This window comes from Passer montanus, unplaced genomic scaffold (genome assembly GCF_014805655.1).
Source record: "Passer montanus isolate IOZ18808 unplaced genomic scaffold, ASM1480565v1 scaffold1, whole genome shotgun sequence".
Taxonomy (NCBI): domain Eukaryota; kingdom Metazoa; phylum Chordata; class Aves; order Passeriformes; family Passeridae; genus Passer; species Passer montanus.
This window is the reverse complement of record NW_024356504.1, coordinates 17,245,081-17,265,670: the sequence shown is the minus strand read 5'-3', so window position 1 is coordinate 17,265,670 and position 20,590 is coordinate 17,245,081. Positions and strand designations below refer to the sequence as shown.

The following is a 20,590-nucleotide window of genomic DNA, read 5'->3' as shown; positions in this document are numbered from 1 at the left end:
ATAAATTGTAAAATATTTTTGGTATTAAAAATTCGCCTATATCTGTTAGTGTGCAGTTCTGTTTTTAAGTATTGAGCAGCAATAAGGATCTGAGTACTGAGCTCAGGTGGCTGAAGATGGTCTTTCATTCTGTGGAATTGTTGTGTAAAGATTTCTTCCTGTTCTTGTTTGTTTGCTTCCAGCACACGCACATCCCTCGGTTAATACCCATCATAACCAGTAATTGTACCTCCAAGTCTGTTGCAGTTAGAAGGTGAGAATTTAGTATGCATTTACTGTTATTTCCTAGTAAATAGATGCTTTCTGAAAATGTGAATGTATTTGTTGTTATTTGTGAAAAGGGTTGAAAACACACTTTTTTTAACATGAATCTTTCTTCTCTATGATTTGACTTCAAATTCAAATCAGCTATCTTTCATAAACTGCATCACTGCAGAGAGCACAATGCATTTTTCCACAAGGAGAAATGGTTTTTAAACTAATTGTCTTTACATGTTGTTGTAACAACATATTATTTTGGCATTTTTACAGACACATTCCTATTCCCCACTGCTGGTTGTTACAGTGACTTGTTTTCTTTGAGCCAGTAAATCAAATTTACATGAAAGCATCATCTGGAAGGGAAGATGGACTGAATGGTCTAATGGTCCTTTCTGCAACTATAATCTGAGTGCTTCAGTCCACTACCTCACTTGGGGACTCTTGCCTCCTCCACATACTTTAACTGGCTCTCTTTGAGTTAGACAAAAGGAAGGGCTTTGTCGTTGCTGTATTTGGTGACAAACATTGAAAACATTTCAGCACATTTGTGCCTTAAGGTTCTTGAAGTGAGAAAGGGAGATTAAAGTTGGAAGGTCTGTCCCCACATGAGGCTAACTGTGAAGTTTCTGTGTGAAGCCTGGACTAACAGGTACAGAGTATCAGTATCAATCTTCTGGGCCTGTATCTTGTTTAATGAAAAAGGAAGCTTCCAAGATTGTTTTATGGCAATCCCTCTCTTCAGGCTTCTCTATAGCAAGCTGCCTCCAATTAATACTTCTGACTGTTTATTAATGTTTTTTTTGAGCTGTTGATATTTTTGTTGAGGTCAGCACTGAATTTTGATGTCCCAAAATGCTTCCTAAGCAAAGATGGTTGTTGTTCAGAGTCAGGTATGGCAAAGCCAATGTGCCCCAATTAACTTGAACTCAACATTTCTTCTCCTCTCTCCTCTCAGGCGCTGCTTTGAATTTTTAGACTTGCTGTTGCAGGAGTGGCAAACACACTCCTTAGAAAGGTAAGTTCTGAATACAAGTGGGTGTGTTCTCTCCTACTTATTTGGGGAGATTTTACAGAGAAGGAGATAATTTCCTGGATCATTCTGGAGAAAGGACCATTTAGGAGAGAAGGGTTAGCTGTAGTAGAGATGTTTTTCCCACCCCAAAGAAGCATGTATGCACACACACTGTTTGTTCTGTAGTTCTGTCAGAGTTTGGTGAGTATGTCTCCTATGCCAGCCTTGGAAAACCTGGCTGAGCAAATCTCTGAACTCAATAACTTTCGTTTGAGAAATTTTTTTTCTAAAAAAGGTCTGCTGCATGTCTTATCAGGAGCTTCTGAGACTTCTACATTGATTCAGACTAGTGACCAGTTGAAGTAATTGTGCAAGGAGAGACTGGGACACAATTCTTTAGCCCTAGACTGCGCAAGACTATTTAGGGCTTGGAAGACTGTTCTTGAATCCAGGCTGTTTGCATAGCTAAGTAAAGGTCTGTGAAGGATGCTGCTTGCTGTTTCCTAGACAGCAGTGTGGATGAAATAAAACTGACTTGTACGAATAAATAAATAAAGAGCACAAAAGATCCTTGATGGAAATGAAAGGATGTGGTGAACTATTCTCAGAAACCAAGGCAAAATCAAATTAGTAATTTGTTTATAACTGTGGCACATCTGTCTAAACTGCTGGATAATATTTTCTTTCATATTTCAGACACATATCAGTGTTGGCTGAAACAATAAAGAAGGGAATTCATGATGCAGACTCTGAAGCCAGGATAGAGGCAAGAAAGTAAGTGAAGCTGTTATTGGTGTCTCTTCTTCCTACTCTTCTTTACCCCTGTGTTGTGAGTCAGTGATGTTGCATGGTTGAGACAAAAATCCAGTCAAGATACATTCTCCTGACTTCCCAGTTGGTGGAAAAAAGAGAGGCTGAGGGGTGACCATTCTGTACAGTTCCCTGAGGAGGGGAAACAGTGAGTGCTGATCCTTTCTTCCTGCAATCTGGTGATAGACAGGTGGGAATACTTTAAAGCTCTGACAGGGGAAGTTCTGGCTGGACATCAGGAAGCATTTCTCTACCAAGAGAGGGGTCAAACACTGGAACAGGGTTCCTAGAGAGGTAGTCAATGCCCCAAACCTGTTTCAGGGCACTTGGACAATGTCCTTAAGAACAGACTTCAACTTTTGGTCAGCTCTGAATTGGTCAGGCAGCTGGACCAGATGTCCCTTATAGGTCCCATCCCACTGAAGTAGCCTATTCTATTCTTGTTTGCTACTCTTGAAATAAAAGTCCTTGTGCTAGTACACTGCTAAATGATATTCTAAATTAAAGTAGTATTTTATGACATTGAAAAAAAATTGTGTTATAGGAAGTTTTAATATTTGCAATTAATTTTATTCTTTTGAAGATCTTAGGCATTTCCATTAATATGATCATACTTAGGGTAGTATGCTGTGTACCAGGATGATGCTTTTCTGAACGGAACACTACAGGAACATTTTTCTGCAGAAAGAGGATAGTGTAAAACATGAAAACAAATAAATCATAAATTTTATTAATCTGAATGCTGTGTTTTAAGTAGTGGTATATCACAGTAGGATGCTTAAATGCTTTTGAAAGGCAGCATGTCCATCACTGAAAATTGCAGTAGTCACTGAGACTTCACAGCAGGTGACTAGTTAAGCTGAATAGACAGCAAGGAGAATGGCATGGGACTTCAGAGAGCATGCTTAATTCTCTCTTCCCATGTTTATTAAATAGTAGTGTGGCTGATTGTGAGAAAGGAATTTGTTTTCTTCTTGTGATGTGAGACTGCATGTGGCTTCTCTGAGAACGGGCTGTCACACACAAACAATTCTTGATTCATTCGAGCTAATGATCTTACTCCTGAACTGCCCATTAGATGCCCCTTGAAAAGTACTAAGAGTCTTCATCTCCTTTGTGCCTCAAGAGTGAATGGTGTTTAGCCACCAGCCAGGAGTTTTGGACCATAGAGGAATTCTTCCCTCATCTGAAAATGCTCTTTTATTTTCATCATGGCACTGATTTGAAGTGCACGTGAGCATCTCTTTTGGTTTGGTTCCTTTTTTTTTTTTTTTTTTTTTTTCCCAAACAGACAGGCAGCAGCCTCAACTCAGTACAGAGACGTTTCTTTGCAGCATTCTTGGAGACCTGTTGGTTAAAGTTAAGGAAGAAAGCAGCAGCTGGTTTTTTTTTTTTTTTTTTTTCCAAACAGACAGGCAGCAGCCTCAGCTCAGTACAGAGATGTTTCTTTGCAGCATTCTTGTAGACCTGTTGGTTAAAGTTGAGGAAGAAAGCAGCAGCTGGTGCTTTCCTGAATCAGGCCCATTCATGTGTGTTCTGCCTTTGGCAGGTTTTTGAAGTAGCTACTGCACACCCAGTCCCAAACCAGTGTCAGTCAGGTGGGCCTGCAGTCTCCCATGGGCAGTAGACAGCTGGAGGGATGAGGGCTTCTTCCCTAATGCAGCTTTGTTGGCTACTCCTGTTTTTACAACAAATACACCAAATGGTTCTTTTATTTGGTTTGTCTTTTGTGCAGCTGTTTGAGCAATACAATGGTTGGAAAGCTGTTTGTCTTAAACATGTCAGGGCAGTAGGTGCTTGGAAATGCCTGGGCATTAGCCCCACTGAGGGGTGTAGTGAGAAGGGCTCTGGCTGTGCCTTTGTGCCACAGCCCCCTAAAGCTGCCAAGGGTGTGCTCACAGTGCTGTGCCTCATTTCCAGGTGCTACTGGGGTTTCCACAGTCACTTCAGCCGAGAGGCAGAGCATTTGTACCACACCTTGGAGTCTTCCTACCAGAAGGCCCTGCAGTCCCACTTGAAGAACTCTGACAGCATCGTGTCCCTGCCACAGTCGGATCGCTCCTCCTCCAGCTCCCAGGAGAGTCTCAAGTAAGGCTTTCTGTGCCACTACCTCTCCATTTAAACAACTGCTGACAGACAGCTCCATTAAACTGAAGAGAGCCATCACATTGCTTTGTCTCATATGGTCGTTGTTTGGACTGTACATTTGGTTACTCCAAAATATATCTGTTTATTTATTTATTTAATTGTTTGGGGTTTTTTACCTAACACTGTGTGAACAACAAAACCCTATACTGGCTTTAAAATATAATCATCATCTTGACTCCATAAATAATTCTCTAGGAAACTATTTTTGCTCAGCAGATACTGTTAGTTATTCCTTTCAGATGCTTAAAACAGTGCTTAGATTGAAGTTCTGCCTTTAGCATTAGTCCAAGAGGTGTAAGTCTGTCTCTTTCCAAATAAAAGAAAAGACACTACAAACTTGAGTTGCAACTGCAGAGTCAATATGTAACTGTTATGTTGAATGTATGTATTTTGTCTACTCTCAGATAGAGTCAATTTAGACTCCAAATGTGTGTGATTTAAGTGTAAGACATATATGAAAAATATCCCTAACTTACTGGTGTAACTTTTTAAATGTACAAAAAGTGTTCTTAAAAATCTCTTTTTGCACAAATAATGTGAATAGTAATTTATTTCTTAATGCTTTTATAAATAATTTCATGGTGGTGCTGTATTCTTTAACAAAAAGCTTTGTTAGTTTATTCCTGCATATAAATAATTTCCTATTAACTTAATTGTGTACTGAGGGAACAGAATTGTACTGCTCTTGATGACTGAAATCAGTTGTGTTTTAATAAGTTTTGTATTAACTTCCAGCCGTCCACTGTCTGCCAAAAGAAGTCCTACTGGAAGTACAACATCCAGAGGTGAGAACAGGAGCTGGAAAATGTGCTCAGGTGTTGCTGAGGAAGTGTGACTTTGTGATACACAAAAAACAACTTTGATCACTGTTTACTGCTCTCTAAAATGGCAGCTCAGGATATAGAAATGTTAATTACTTATGGATTTTACACCATATACTGTGCATCAGCTACTGATAAAATAATGCTTTTAAAAGAAGTTAGTAAATCAGTAATTTCTTACACCTGAAGGGAAGCCTAAAAAGCCTTTGAAATTGTAGTCAAGGTATGCTTTGTAATAGCTTGAATAAACTGCTGCTGATGCTAAGACATGCAGCTACATAGTCTAATGGCACCTTCAGTTTTACAGTTTTTGTTATTTATTCTCTGTGGTGTCAGCACTTACTGGAGGTGTCTGCACACAAGTCGTACAGTGTTAAATTCCATCTCATTGCTAATCTGTTTCTCTTGTCAGATGGAACACTTGGGTACAGCTTTTCTGTCCTAAGTAAATGCATACAATAATCTAAATAATATATTTTAATATAGAATATAATAGACAAAACTTTGTTGGTAAAAGATAAGCTGCCTTTTACACCTGACCAAAGTTGGGTTCTGGCTGGTTTGTCTGTAACTATTGAGACTACTGAGACCTTTGATTCAAGGAGATGTTGTTGTGTAACCTACTTGTCTGTGCACACAAATGCATGTTTGCTTGCAGCTGAGTAGTCAAGCTTCATGCTTAAGAGGGTGAGCATCCACAAGTGATGGGAACAACGATCCTCATGAGAAGATGAGGTGTTGGGAAGGAAGTTATTAGAACCTGGACTGAAGGACCTGCAGGTCTGTTTTGGCCAGCAACTCTCACGTGCCAGTGATGGGTACTGTGGTTGAACTTTCCCATCTAGACTCTGTTAAAAATTTCTTTTTACTGGCCTGACAGTCTTTTTGATCTTATCATTTAAGCTTTTAGAACTTTATCAAGTTCTTAGAGGTGGTATCAGAGCAGCATTGATGAAATATCTTTGCCGGCAGTGTGGGGAAGCCCACATTGCCCTGATAAAGCATTCTTAGTTGAGATATTTCAGTGCCAGCAGGGGCTGTTAAAAATAGTACTTTAAACTGCTTGTCAGGCTCTTTGAAGCACACAGCTCAAAAAATTAATCTTCTTTATTCTGGATCTCCCACTCCCATCTGCAGCATCTACAGTAAGTACAAAATCTGTGTCAACACCAGGATCTCTGCAACGATCCCGCAGTGACGTCGATGTGAATGCAGCAGCTAGTGCCAAGTCAAAAGTGACGTCTTCTGGAGCATCCACCCCCTTCAGTTCTGCTGCAGCCTTGCCCCCAGGGTCATACGCATCACTAGGTAAATCTGCGCCTTCTACTCCTGCAGTTAGCGTCCTTTGGTAGCAGAAAGTGCCTCGCAGTTTTATTCGAATAATAAAAGAAACCTACCTCTGAGATAGTTACCAGCTCTCCAGGATCAGTGTGTGATCTCTTGCCCTTTGGGATTGAGGAAAAAAATATACAACTGAACTGACTTGAAGGAACAGTTTTGAATTGTGTAATAATCTGCGTCTCACAGATTGAGGACAGTGCTACTCAATTTCTTTTGACATGTTCCCCTCTCTTTTCCTTCTTTTCCTTCTTTTCCTTCCCTCCTTTCCTGAAACTGCTTTTCCATTGTTTTATGCTTTGAATAGTACATCTTAGTTGAATTTGCACCCTTTCTGTTTCACAAAGGAGAAAGATGGAGAACCAAAGAGGAGGTCGGCCTTGCCATGTCATCAGACAGGATATAAGTATCTGTTCCTTATGCTGACTCTTTGGATTATAGCCACAGGTCACATTATTCCCTCAGAGCATTGTGTATCACCTTCAGGTGTCTCAGGGTTTCTTAAAACAAACTTTGCATTGGATCTTCCTCTCCTGGAGTTGCCATTGAAGGAGTCATGGAGGAGGAAATGCAAGGCAGTGATTAACACCGTATTTGCTGAGCTTCATCTCGGCTGTGAGCAGAGCTGATCATCTGAGCTCATTTCTCATTCTGCTGGTTTCACACTAATCTAGTCCCAGACTTGTCATCGATCTACCTTTACAACAGGGAAGAAACTCAGGGGTCTGTGCTCTTGATTTAAGCTGTGTACATTGTCTTCACTAAGAAGGGTTGAGGAGTTTCTTCTTTTAATGTAGGGCATTTGCTCTTTAACTTGTTGAAAAGTAAGTGGTGAATTATGTAGGGATGATTTTTATGGATTCAATTCTCAGACAGGTTTCTTTCATATCTGAAATGTTTTACCTTGGCTTAGATGCGTTGGTTGTATTCAGTTCAGAAGTTGAATTCTTATTTTGATTTAAATTGCTCTTCCTTGGTTCAAGATGCAGGTACATTGCAGTGGAAGTGTAATTACAGGATGTGAAGTTGATCGCACAGTGGTGGGCTTACAGATGCAGCCGCTTTTGAGTTGTGCTGCACTCTGGCTTCAGTGACTAAACTGGCTTCAAACTGTCTTATGTCATGAGGAAGAATGAAGAGGGAAGAAGTATTAAAGCTGACTTGGTCCTTGAAGCTTAGAGACTGCATCCAGTGTCACTCTTGTTAAGCAGGCTCTAGAAGAAGAGTAGCAAATTCACTCTTAAGTGATGCAAACATGGCTGCTCCTGAAGGATCCTGCTTCCTTTTTACCTAGTAGGGACATTTATCACCTGCACATTCCCATGAGAGAAATGGTGAGGCAAACAATGAAAATGGAGTTGGGCAAAAGTTGGTTGTTGCAGGAGGGAAAACCTGCAAGTGTTTTCTTCCAATACATCGAGGTTTGATTTGCTGCTTGGTCCAACTTTTTTCATTTCTTTAATTGTATTATTTTTTTTGCATATTTATTTAGCTAATATATAGTGCCCACTTCTGTTGATGTTACTGATTTTTCCCTATTAACCCTGTCCTTACTTTTCTTTAATTTGCCTAAAGATGGTACTACCAGTAAAACCGAGGGTAAGCAGTCTCTGTGTAACTGAGGTGTGTCCACAGTCGTACTACCCTACCTGGTCTCTGTTCTCAAAGTGTTACTTGGTTCTCATCCATGTTCACTGGTGACCTGCATGAAGTGTTGCATGGTTGTCCTGCTCATTTTGATGCCATGGGGTATTCTTCACTTTCTCTTTGAGCTCCTCCCTGCTAAAAACCATTAGTCTGCTTTTATGGCTCTGGTCACTAAGTTGTTATGTGGGTTTCTCTATTTAAAGCACTGCTTTTGGTTGAAGGTGACCTCTGTATAGACTAAAAAAAAAAAAACCACAACAAAACCCAAAAAACTCCCAAACAACACAAGGCTTGTGGTTTCTTTTCTTCTTGATGTGTAAAGGTTTGCTGTGTTTTTCCATCCAAAGCTCAGGTCACAACTGCCAAATGCTTTTGGGAAGAGACTGGGCAGTGAGAGAATTGAATGAGATGATCACATGGCAGAAAAATGAGGACAGTAAACAATGATCTCTAGGGAAGGAATATTTAGTCAACCTCTTTAAACCTGACCTCTCTCTTTTTGTTGTTAACTGTCTGAGTGAGATGGCTTACACCAAAGACAGTTGGAGGAAAGGCTTTTTATACTAGAACACTGAGCCTGCTAGTTTGGGAAGGATCCCAGTCTGTTTTTCTGGCTCATTGTCAAAACTTGTTCTTTATTTCTTATTTCTTCAGCAAAAAAAGATCACTGGGAAATCACTTTCTCTGAGGTAGACAGGAGCTGGAAACAAAAATGTTTTCTACACAGAATGGAGATACCACATTCTCCAGCAAAGCCTTTTTTTTTCCCAGTGCAAGTCTCTTTTCAAGGGATCTGTTACTGTCTTGTGGGACTGTGCTCATATCTTTGATGGCTGCTTGTATTTGGATGTGGTGGTCTGAGAAGTGCCACTGTGCTGTTGTGACATCTGTGTTGTTTTCCTTACTATTAGTGACACATTGATTTATTATTTGGAAGAAAAGGTCTGTACCATTTTTGGAAATGGTACTTAGTGTTGAGAGAGGAGCTTACCTCTGCAGTTTGAGCTGGAAGTATTTGTGCTTTGTGATCTGTCAGTGATAAGGAATATGAAGTTGGCCCGAGACCTGTGTTTCTAAATCAATCATGAGTTAGATGAAAATTCCAAGTAGTTGTAATTACTGATCTTATTTCTTCTTTTTTTTTAATTTTTGACACTTTTCTTTCTTTTGTCTTAGTTCTCAAACCTATCTATTTTTGGCCTACATTTGAAATGTTAAGGGTTTAATGTTTTATGTGAAATACCAGCTTTCAGTCCTCTCCTTGGCTGTAATAATGTTTGCAGAGGCCTGTTACAACAGCTGTCCTGTGCAATACCTCTATTTTTAGTTTATTAAATACTTTATTGTCATGATGAAAAAGGGTGGGGGTTTTATTTGTTACTGTTTTCAATTCAGTTACATTAGGAGCAGATTGGATTTGGTAAAAATCTGTAATAGAAACCAGCAAGTTGCTTGGGGCAGGGAAGATTGAGATGGAGTTTCAGAAACTGAGTTTGCTGTCCCCTCAGTTTTAAATACCAAGCCTTATACCTTCTTTTTGCTGTAGGATTCTCTCTTTTTTGATGAGGAAGATCAGGGAGAATTAAAACTCAGTACACTGTAGCCAGAGTACTTCAAGAATGAGTTTAATTACTATTTGAAACTTCATCTTTTTCCTTTGAGGTACGTGAGGCAAAAAAACCCCTTTATTCAGGATTGAGTGTGTCCTTCAGTGAATAATGAAACTGAGTAAGGTCTTCTGCCAACTCTGTGATCTTGCAGATTGAGTCAGGAACTGCAGGGAAGATGAAACTTTGCATTCTTGACATAAATGTAAACATTAAGAGGGTGGGGTTAGAGAACAACATCCTCTTGCTCTGGAAACAGAACTTAAAGCAGAAATGTCATCTACAGTTGTGCTCCTGTGGTTTGTTTTGGGTTTTTTGCAGGTCACCAGTAAGTAATTTAAGAGAAAATTCCTGTGTTATTTTCTGTGGTTCAGCTTGACATTAAATCTGCAGTCTGGTTCCCATCATGGCTTTCTGTAGCTACATTGTAAAATTCTGCTCATTCCCCTCAGCTGGGAGCCAGCATTGTGTGGACTTGGCAGGTCCCTTCTGCTTTGCCCTTGGTTCTCCTCATGGTTTGGTTTGGAGTCAGGCAGCTCAAACAAAGGAGCAAGATAGAGTAGGTGATGCCAGTGCAAGAATGCCAGCTAAGAGCTGAGTATCAGTCCTTTGGTTTTAAGTTGTGACATCCCAACAACTGGCAAATGCTAGAAATGCACTTCCTTATGGAAAGGTGGGGGAGTCTGTATACCAAGTGAGGTTTGTGCAGGTCTTCATGCAGTGCACAGATGTGCTCGATTGCCCTCATGTATGGGGATCTTTTGAACTGCATTAAGGGTTTTACACACAGAAAGCTCAAAAGAGATAAATTACAGTCTTGATCTTCACAGCTGGTGCTAGGGAGGTGGCCCTGATGCCATGTTTGTTATACCTGGTTAAAAGGAAACCTTAGAAAAGTTTCTTCTTATTTCATAATGAAACATCTCTTCAAGTAATATTTTAAAAGGCTGCTTGATGCTTTCATGAATTAGAATGGTTCAGAGCACTTGTGTTGCCTTTTTTTCAAAGGAAGCATGAAGTCAAGCCCTTTGTCAAAGCCTTTCTCCAAAAGGGAAAGCATAAATGCTGGTTTGGCCTGTGACTGGCAAGCTCAAAACAAAATCAGCAGTTTGCAGTCAGTGGCACAATATTTAATACTTCTAGTATTCACCAGAAAGGCAGTAAAATGGGGCTTGTTACAGTTTTCAGATAACTTAGACACCTTGAGTGCATTACCAAAGCCTTTAGGAGTAACACAAGTTTAAAGAAATCGCCATTCCTGTTTTCTTCTCTGCCCTAAAGCTCTCCCTTGTCCTTAAGAGTGAGGCTTGATTCAAAGTCCTGACTGACAGTGATACCTTACACTGAATTGCTCAGGTAGTGGGTTTTTTGCTTTTCTTGCTCCATCCCTTTGCAACTGCTGAGTTGATTTGGCTTTGTTTGTTTGTGCAGGGTAAGGTGGAGTGTTCACTGAGCCCTCTGCTTTGGAGGGAGATCTCGCTAAAACCCTGAGGCAGCAAAGCCTGATGGTTTCCAATAAGAAATGCCTCTCAAGGGAAAGCATTGTGCAGAGTCGGGTCTTTCTGACATCGGAGAAGTGCTAAATATGCATGGAAACTTTTCTGATGGGGGTTGTAAAAAGTTCTTTAAATGTCATCTGTGTTTTTAATTGATCTCTGTGTGTCTCCCATGTCCATGTGTTATTTAGCAGTGATACATCTAAGGCTAGAGGCTCTTTCAGGAATCTTCTCAAAGTGGGGCAAAAACCCCAGTGCTGGGTAAATTAAATGCATTAACATGATCCCTGGAGAGACCATCATTGCCCCAGTGCATCCATGTGTAACTTGTGTGGTTGTAGGTGTCCCTCTTCACAGCGTGGAATTGATTAAAGTGGGTTGTGAGGCTGTTGCATACCATTTCTAGACTATATTAAACCATTTTCTTCAGTGTGATATGCCTATGGCTGTTCTGTGCACTGGGGGTGGGGGTGCTGCAGTATCCACCCAGAGGACTCAACCTGCCAGGTGAAGCCTCTTGTAAAGCACAGATGTTATCAGAGAATCTTCCTTAATTTGTTCCTTTTCTGAAAAAAAAAACCAAAACAAAACAACCTTTCTAGGTTTAGGCATTTGCTAGACATTTCAGGGTTGATTCTGAACCATTGTTGTAAAAATGACAATAACTTTAAAAAATAAAAACCAAAACCTCCTAAAAATCCAGAAATGGTTTCTTAACACATTTATATGGAGTCTTTCAAAATCTTTTCTGTACCAACAGCAGTGTGTCACATGTGGAATTTAGATCAAGGTCTTTTTAATGGAAATGCTTTAATGGTTTTTGGAAACCATGTTGGGGCAGGCTTTATCTGTTCCTTTGCTGTGCTGTTGTTGTTAGGATGCAGAAATACTTTTAGAAGCAGCAGCAGAATAAATGGTTTTGAAATATGTATTGCTACATCTGTAGTTTGAACTAGATATGGAGACAAACCCACTTGAAAGCAAAGAAGCTTTGGGAGGGGAGGTGTTTGCTTGAATTTAAGAACAAGAAAAAGTCTAAATAGCTTGCTTGATATTATATTTCCAGTCCTGCTTGAAATGGGTTTTTCTGTCTGGGTTAGAATGATAGAGATAAAGCCACACACATAGTCCTATGTGCAAATAACTCTTGGATGTGAGTGCAGATTCTTGTTTGCAAATGAAATTCCTGGGGGAATGTAGAAGCCACATTTATGTTGTATGGATTAACTACTATATATGCATGTTGTACTTGGTATAATATATATTGAAATCCATTTGCACAATGCAAGTCCAATGCAGTGTTAGTTCAAATGCTTGCCACTATTTTTTTAAGGATTGGACAATCTGTATCAGTGTTTGGACTCTGTTCTTACTGTGGAAGAGCAGCTTCTCCTCTCACACTGTTCTCTCTGACACCCAGCAGGCCTAAATCAGTGTGCAAATGTACCAGTCCAAAAGGAAGCAGAATTTTGTTCCTGGGTATTTGTTCATTCATTCAGAAACTGCTAAAATTGGTAGGAATCTGTCCACCAGCCCTCAGGGATTTCAAATAGGGCTGAGTTTTTTTCTTCCAGTCCTGTTGATAAATCACATGTTAATTAAGTTTGTGTTAATTCTGTTTAATTTTTTAAGCCTCTAGAAATTATTTCAGAAGCTAACCTCAGTTTCACTTTATATATTACTTTAGACTTTGTATTTCTTAAGTTGGAAAAGTCACACATCTTATCCCAGTTTTCCTCTTCTTAGTCACCTACTGATGAAGGTACAAGAAAAAAAATCAAAACTTTTGTAGATGCAGAAAAATCCAGAAAAAGTTGAGGGTCTTAAGTGGCCTTTGTGTAAGAGCAGGAGGCATCAGTCCCTTCTCACCCATTCTTGGCCATGCACATCACTAAATGTGTCTTCCAGTACTGCCTGTTACTGTGTGTAGTATTGAATTTCAGCTTGATTTCCCCCTAGGACTTCTGCAATGCCAAGGCCTCCCATTGGCCTTCTGGAAGGATGTAAATGAGTTCCATTACTGGTTCCTAAGGTGGTCAGGTTTAAATTCTTGTCCTACTGTGATGCCTTCCTGATAGAAGTGAAGGGAAGCCTTGAGGCTTCTGAGAGGAGCGCGATGTCTGCCTGCCTCCTTCCCCATGCCTGCCTGCCTTGGAGCCTGTGTTGGGCTTTGGGTCCACCTCATTAACAAGTGACAGAGTGGCTCTGCTCACCTGTGTGGCATGGGCTGGGATCTGGCTGGCAGAGAGCTCTAGAGCTTGCCTCCAGTGGTGCATCAGGCTGACCCTTTGTAAGGGGCAAGAATGCCCTACAGCAAAGGAATCTGCAGCCTTGCTTGTGGTAAAGACATCAGCAGCCAGTTTTATGACTGTTGGACTCACATGGGTGTGCTCAGAGCTTGTTCAGTTGAGACAGTGGTTAAAAAGTTTTGCTTGTGTTTTCCCAGTTTTCTGCTGATGATGCCTTCTGTGTCTCCTCTGTAGACAATTGTTTGAATGCACTTCCCTGTACTTTGCCTACTGAGCTCTTTTAAAACTAAGTGCTGGTGGAGGGGTTTGGAGTAGAGCTGTCTTGTAGACTTCTTCCCTTGCAAACAAATTTGCCCTTTCTTCTCAAAGTTAGGCATCTCCTTGTCACTTTGGGTCTAGCAGAAGCTTTCAGACCATGTTATGAATATTTTGAGAGCTCAGAGAAGGAACACAGCTCCCAATCTCTCTGTCTGGGCTGCTTGCCATTGTCTTGTCCTGCATGTATGCCTTATGTGAAGTGGGTTTTTTTGGGTGGGAAGTGTGTGTGTTTCCCTGTTCATATATCTCTGTATGCTTATGGTGGAGACAGAGGACAGGAGATGAGTATCTATAACCAGTGGGTGCAGCTGTCTAGACTTCTCTTACCTGCTCTGGGTTTTTTCCTTTCATTATTGTGCCTGAAACTGAAAGTCATCCTCTGAATGCAGGATAGCTCTGGCTTGAGTCCTGAGAAAAAAACTTCAGTCTTGGCTAAGAACTGAAGTGTTGAAAAGTACTGATAGAGGCTTTCTTTGTGTTACTCTTAATTATCATTTCTTTCCCATTAGCTAGAGACAGATAATTGAAGCATAGCACTGGAAAGAGCATTCTGTAGGAAACAGCCCTACCCCAGGAAGGGGATGAACTGATGACCCCATAAGCTTTCCTAGCTCAAATTTCAGTGGCTTTTCCATGAGGAAAGGACAGAACAAGGACTGAGAACACTTTGGGACTTTATATCCATTCTCTGCTTAAATAAAGAGAAGGCACACAGAATCTGTTTTCCTCAACACTGATTATGTTAAATAGGGCTCTCCATTACAAGTAAAGTTGTACTGATCTCTGGATAAATACGAGGGACCTGTAAACAGCAGGGAAAATTCAATGAGCCTGGAATAAAAGTGTGGTCAGGCTGTATTGACAGACTGTCACAGGAGTGCATGCCAGCCTGTGCAGGAGGACATAAAGCACCAGACAGCTGCTTGGAAATCCCAGCGATGGAATTTGGGAGGGCATCTGTCACACCTGTCTCTGAAAGGGTGATCACCTTGTCAGAAAGTAATAATTTGATACAGGAAGCTGCGTTTAGGAGGCTTGAAATTTTTTGTACTTGATCCTTTGTAAAGAAGCTACTCTAGGACAGGAACAAAGGCTATAGAGAAATAATATTTTTTAATTAAACTGGCTGATAGCATTACAGAAAGCAAAGAAGTTTTTAGACTATGGGCTGTGGCTGTTTCCACTCCCTCTTCTGCATCTCAGCCAGCCTAATAAAAGGTGTTGCCTCTCCCAGTAAATTTCTTTTGTACCCTGGCTAATTGTGTGTACAGTGTGTTAGACGCTGCTGCTGCCTTTGTAAGAAACTCGCTGACAGTGTGATTGTGTTTGCATTCCTGCAGGCCGGATTCGCACCAGGAGGCAGAGCTCTGGCAGTGCCACCAGTGTCACCTCCACGCCTGCCGATACCCGAGGCCGCAGCCGGGCTAAAGTGGTTTCCCAGTCCCAACGTAAGAATTGCTTTATTCCTGGGGGAGCAGAACAAAGAGTTGTTAATGTGTTTCTCTTGAATTGCAGTAGCACCATCAGAGAATTGGGCTCACTTTGGACACGTAATAAAACGAATCCCCACCTAGCCAGTGTGTGCTCCTGCTGACAAGCAGGGCCCCAAATCCCAGTGCTTAGTTGTGGCCTTTTGTGCCAGTTGTGCAGCAGAATTTCGTGTCACTGTGATGTGTAGCTCTAAATAACTGGCACTGTGTCTTGCTGAGGCACCCCCTGTGCCTGTAGCTGACTGCTTGCCCTGCCAAGCCTCTCCTGCTTATGTGACTTGATTTCTGTATGTGTGAACACGTGAGCTGTCTAAAATTAATGGGGTTTGGCATCAGTTGAAAATAGGACATTATCTATTTTGTGTAGATATGGGAAAAAGGGTTCTGCTTTGATTCACATGACACATCTGCGCTCTGGCTTCCTGGCAAGGCATGGTTTTCTCCTAGGAGCCACACATATGGTGCTGCTGCACATTTGTCATGTGTATCTGAGGAGAATTTTGTCACTCAGACTTTAAAAAGGCATTTGGAGGAGGGAGAAGCTCCCTGTTATGAGGACCTTCAACCAGAGATTGGGTTTGTGAAGGACCTGTCTGTTCCGAGGACTTGTCTTGCTTTGTACCCCTATTTGAAAGCCCTTCTCTGTTCATTCTTTCATTGCTTTGCTCTGTCATGCTGGAGGGTTGAAAAAGTAGTTTATAGCCTTGTGTTAGACTGGGAGATCTGCAGAAAGATATAGTGTATTGAGCATGGGGCCAAATGGAAATCTTTACATTGAGGTCATAAGGATATATTTGGGCTTTGGGATGCTAATGTAAATTGATGTCTTCAGTGGTGAAGCTAGAACTTATCCAAAGCCAGAAGTCATCTTTTTTCGCTAAACTTAGTTTGGTGAAAAATGGTCAGACCAGATGAGACAAGTCTCAGAAGTATTCAAATAATAGTTATTCTTTAAAGGTTTCAAAGATTATGGACATCATTTTTCTATAGAATGCCTTGTGAAGATTTTAGATGGTCATACCTTGACCTGCTGCCTTGGCCTAGTTTGCTGAGTTTCCAGCCTAGCCCAACCAGATGTGATCTTTATCCTTAAACCAAATGTTGCATGGAATAATTTACAAATTCAAATGTAGTGAGTTAGTCACAGGACCAGATTCTCTGTACCCACGCAGTGGATAACCATGTTGTAATTTCTCACACTGGAGCAGAACTTGGGTCTTGGTTGACATTTTTCTGAGAAGTTGGTCAACTTTGGGAAGTTTAGTTGCACCTGCACATTAACTCACTGCATTCTGCAGAGGCTTTAGGAGTGACATGTTTGTAAATAAATCTGTCTGTATTGTGTATAGCACAAACCGCATGCTGAACGCTGTATTGTCTTGCTGTCTTTTAATCCACTTTTTGCCTGTCCCTTGGTCTGCCCTCATAATCAAGGATCCAGATCAGCTAATCCTGCTGGTGGTAAGAAACATTTTCCCTTTCTTGCTTTTTCACATTATTTCCTTCACATTTTTTAACTGCTAAGCTTTTAGCTTTCTTATCTCTCTCCTTGACTGTAAGACTTAAAAAGCATTTTGTTGAAGTCATAAATCAAAATGTGTATGGCAGGGGACTTTTCTTTCTCCTACTAATCAAACATGGTAAGTGTCTGTTCTGATGTCAAAGCTGGCTCACTGCTGCAACTCAAGCTCCAGGGGCTGAATTCTTCTCTCAGTTACTTCAGTACATCCCTGCTGACACCAGTGAGATGACCCTCAGGTCATGGTGCTGTGTGGAAGACTGGCACCTTTCACTTTGGGGTGGGGAGAATGGAGCTGTCACCCTGTACAGTATTGGAGTATATTTGATTGGTTCAGAATGGCTTTGGCCAAGAAATTGGAGGAGGCAAGTAACTATACATGTGCTATGATGCTATTAGAGTTCCCTGTCTTCTTACATTCAGACGGAAGAACAGTCTTCAGTTTTGTTGTACTCTAGTTGTAACAGTATTTGGAAATGAATTTTTTCTTAGATGTGAGATGCATTTCAGCAAGAAATCAGTGTGAATATTGGTTCAAAATGTGAGCTTGCCTGAGTATGCTCTTGCAACCCTTTCAAATATACTTTTCCGGGATGGTTCAGCAAATAAATTTAATGTCAGAAATAGTAATGGCAACAGCAGATTTTCAGGGACTCACGTACTCATTTCTTAGAAGAAATGTAAAATTGCCATGGACTGTTCAAAGAGGCAAGGAAAAATAAAACAGGCCAACTATTCAACTTGTTAAAAATTTTCATCATCTGAAAAATAAATAACTTAGGTTTAACCAGCCAGACCTAAGTAAGCCAGCATCTCTACAAGTGTGAGGTTCGTGGGATTTACCCATTTTTGTGCTGATCTGTTCAGATGTGGTGGGTTTTTTATTTTCCTTCACTAAATTATTGAAGAAAAGCAGTGCCACCACTGCAGTGTAGTACGAAGCTGCCTGAGCTGCTTTGCAGCAAGTGACCTGTGCTAGAAGCCAGGGCACTGCAGCACAGCTCTGCACACAGCCTGGTTGGTGTTGCTTTATGAGGAGGTGAGGTACCTGGAAATCCCTTGCTGCTGTAGCAAGGCTGCCCCAGCTCCTCTACAAGCTCTCCTAAATCCAGCTAGGGTGTTCATACACTGCAGTGTCTGCTTTGGGCTTGGTCTTCATGGGCAGCAGAGGATTGCTGATGTCAGTGTTCACTGTCCACAGGCTTTCCTCAGTCTTCTTGAAAGCTTATAGGGAACACTCCCATTAGTTTTCTGAGGGATTTGGATTAGATTCTTACATAGAGCTGATTGTGTTCCAATTTTGCTGCCGGTGTGTTTAAAATCTTGAAGTTTTAATCGTTTGTTCCTCATTTCTGGTTCTCTCCTAGCTGGCAGCCGGTCTAGTTCTCCGGGTAAGCTCTTAGGAAGCTCCTATGGTGGCCTGAGCAGCGGAACATCCAGAGTCCAGCCAGTGCCATCCTCCTCAGAGAAGCGCAGCAAGATTCCTCGGAGCCAGGGATGCAGTCGGGAGACGAGTCCCAACAGAATAGGCCTAGGTAAGAGCAGTCACTGCAGGGACGGGCTGGCCCGCGTGCCTGGAGGGGCTCTCCTCCTGCCTGGGGAACTGCTCATGGTGCTGTTGTTCTTCTGAGTTTTTCAGCTGACAAGTTAATGTGGTTGTGGTTTGTAGGAGAGTAATTTCAATTTTACAGGTTGAGCTTTATGGTTTCAAAGTAAGCCTGAAGATGTCATGATGTGTTTTCTGTTTGAAATTCAACATGAGCAATATTATTAGAGGAGGTAGCAAGAACAATTGTGAATAACCATCAGAACAAAAAGACCTCATTTAAGCTTATTCCTAAAATGAGTTGAGCCATCTTTACAGTCACATGGAATCAAGAGCAGAAAGCACCTTCTTGGATTATTTAAGAAATTTTGCATTTTAAATGTCTTGCTTCTCTCATCCTTAATATCCTGGAGTGACATTCTTAGAACATGTTTTAGACTTATGCAGTAATTGTTCTGGTTTTGATACTCTCGTCTCAGTGACTGTTATGTAAATATTCAGTAATAGTTTCTATTTTCAAATTTATCAGCGGACTTTTTTTTAAAATCAGGTGAGTAAATATCATATATATAAAACTTTGTGTATCTGAGTTGAAGTGAAAAGGTATTCAGTGTGCTGTCTGAACATTTTCATTTTTTAATATAAATTATTTTATAAGTTTGAAGCTAATGTAGAAGAATATTTTAAATGATACTGATTCTAAGTTATTTTTATCTCCAGAGACTTTACTAGTAGATTGAAATTGATTGAAATTGTAGCTTTACTGTTGGCAGTTAAATTTATAACTATTGCTTTAGCAATAGTTTTATGTTTTACATTTGAGCTGCATCTTTATTTAGAGGAGGTCGTTAATAAAGAACTATTTTATTCATTCTTTCCAGTATACTGAAATGAGTTTAAGGCACCTGAGTATATATGCCATTATGATTCATAAAAAATACTGCATATTCATTGTGACTGCTTTTCCAAATTCAGTGTTCTTCTGATGTCTGATCTATTTTATGGGCTCTGTATGAATACATTATGCTTTTCTGTTCATTGCTTTTAAAATGTAAAGTGCCTCCCAAATACTAGAGGTAATTGTTCTGCTGTCACTGTGTAGAAGAGCATTGTTTTTTAGGAGGAAGCAAAGAATGGTGGTTGGTACCATCACACATGCTTAAGCTGATCATCATGCTATGTGGTCTGATTTGAAACATTCTTGAGCACCTGAAAAATTGCCTTGTGTAGAATCCTCACTCTTGGGTTGCCTGCTTTCAGGTATATTACAGGAGCCTTGAATTCTTTTGAAAGAGTAGTTTGTATCATTTCTCTGATGTGCTCCCTGAGAACATAATCAGTGCTTGTTCTTTGAGAGTGGGAGAGAGATCTGACATGTAACAGATGTGTGGCTTTCACCTATTTCCCCCAGGTTGATGGACACAGCCTGGGTTGAGCTGTTATGGGAACAGGAGTGTCTGACACTTTTCTGTTCAGTTGCAGAAATTCTATTTATTGGATTTTGAAAGTTGTAATACTGACCCAGATGGAGATAGCTTTTGAGCTGTCAGCTATATACCATTATTCCACTGTACTTATTACTTTATGACATAGTAGCTAACAGTATTTTATGCTTTTTTATTGTGTTGCTTCAGTCTCTATATTTCCTTGATATTTTATTTTGTTTGTTCATTTCATTAAATAAACTCCCACTCACCTTGATTCCAAATACAGAAACCATCCCCTGGAGTTTTTCAGGCTCTCCTGGGGCAGTAGCAAAAATAGAGCCCTCTGCATGTGGATGCCTGTTAGCATCAGTACCTTGCTGCTAGTTTTGATTTCCATGATGACTACAGGTATCCATGAAGTAGATTCCTTCTGTGTGCTGGGAAGCTTGAAGAAGATTTTGTTTCCCTAGAGGCAGCACAACAAGGCACATTCAGTGTTGTGAGGTCCTGTGTGGTCACCTATATGTCTCTGCTTGTGACACTTCATTTTTAAGCCTGCCTCTGCTGTCTGCTCAGTGACTTTTACTAGTGCTGATACCCTCTTGAGGAAGGAGGAGTGCAGTCCATTTAATCTTGAGCATTTCTTTGGGCTCCTGGAAGGAGATCATGTGCTCAAGCAGGTGATGTCCATTTCCCATGGATTGAAAATTATCAGCCTGAAGTTAATTCTCTTGGATGCTTTGCAGATCGTGTGGCACAGCTGGATCTGAAAGAAGTGAGAGATCCAAGACAGCCATTCTCCAAAAAGTGGAGCAAGCACAGCTGCCTCTCAGCTTTATGCAGCAGCACTCTTTCTGTTGGGGTTATGCTGTGTACATTTATTGGAAATCTGCAGGCAATT

At 40.8% G+C, this 20,590-nt stretch overlaps 1 protein-coding gene across 20 annotated transcripts in view; it reads left to right on the top strand.

Moving 5' to 3' along the window:
• CLASP1 (cytoplasmic linker associated protein 1) overlaps window positions 1-20,590 on the top strand; it is a 168,105-nt gene that overhangs the window by 83,298 nt on the left and 64,217 nt on the right. For 14 of the 20 annotated variants that reach the window (XM_039701680.1, XM_039701839.1, XM_039701796.1 and 11 more), the window contains 9 exons: window positions 183-253; window positions 1,217-1,276; window positions 1,970-2,047; window positions 4,004-4,171; window positions 4,967-5,016; window positions 6,190-6,360; window positions 15,048-15,155; window positions 16,632-16,658; window positions 18,084-18,251. In XM_039701680.1, coding sequence (XP_039557614.1) covers window positions 183-253; window positions 1,217-1,276; window positions 1,970-2,047; window positions 4,004-4,171; window positions 4,967-5,016; window positions 6,190-6,360; window positions 15,048-15,155; window positions 16,632-16,658; window positions 18,084-18,251 — 901 coding nt within the window. The remainder of the gene's footprint in view (window positions 1-182; window positions 254-1,216; window positions 1,277-1,969; window positions 2,048-4,003; window positions 4,172-4,966; window positions 5,017-6,189; window positions 6,361-15,047; window positions 15,156-16,631; window positions 16,659-18,083; window positions 18,252-20,590) is intronic. The other 6 variants (XM_039701830.1, XM_039701803.1, XM_039701697.1 and 3 more) reach the window with 1 other exon arrangement.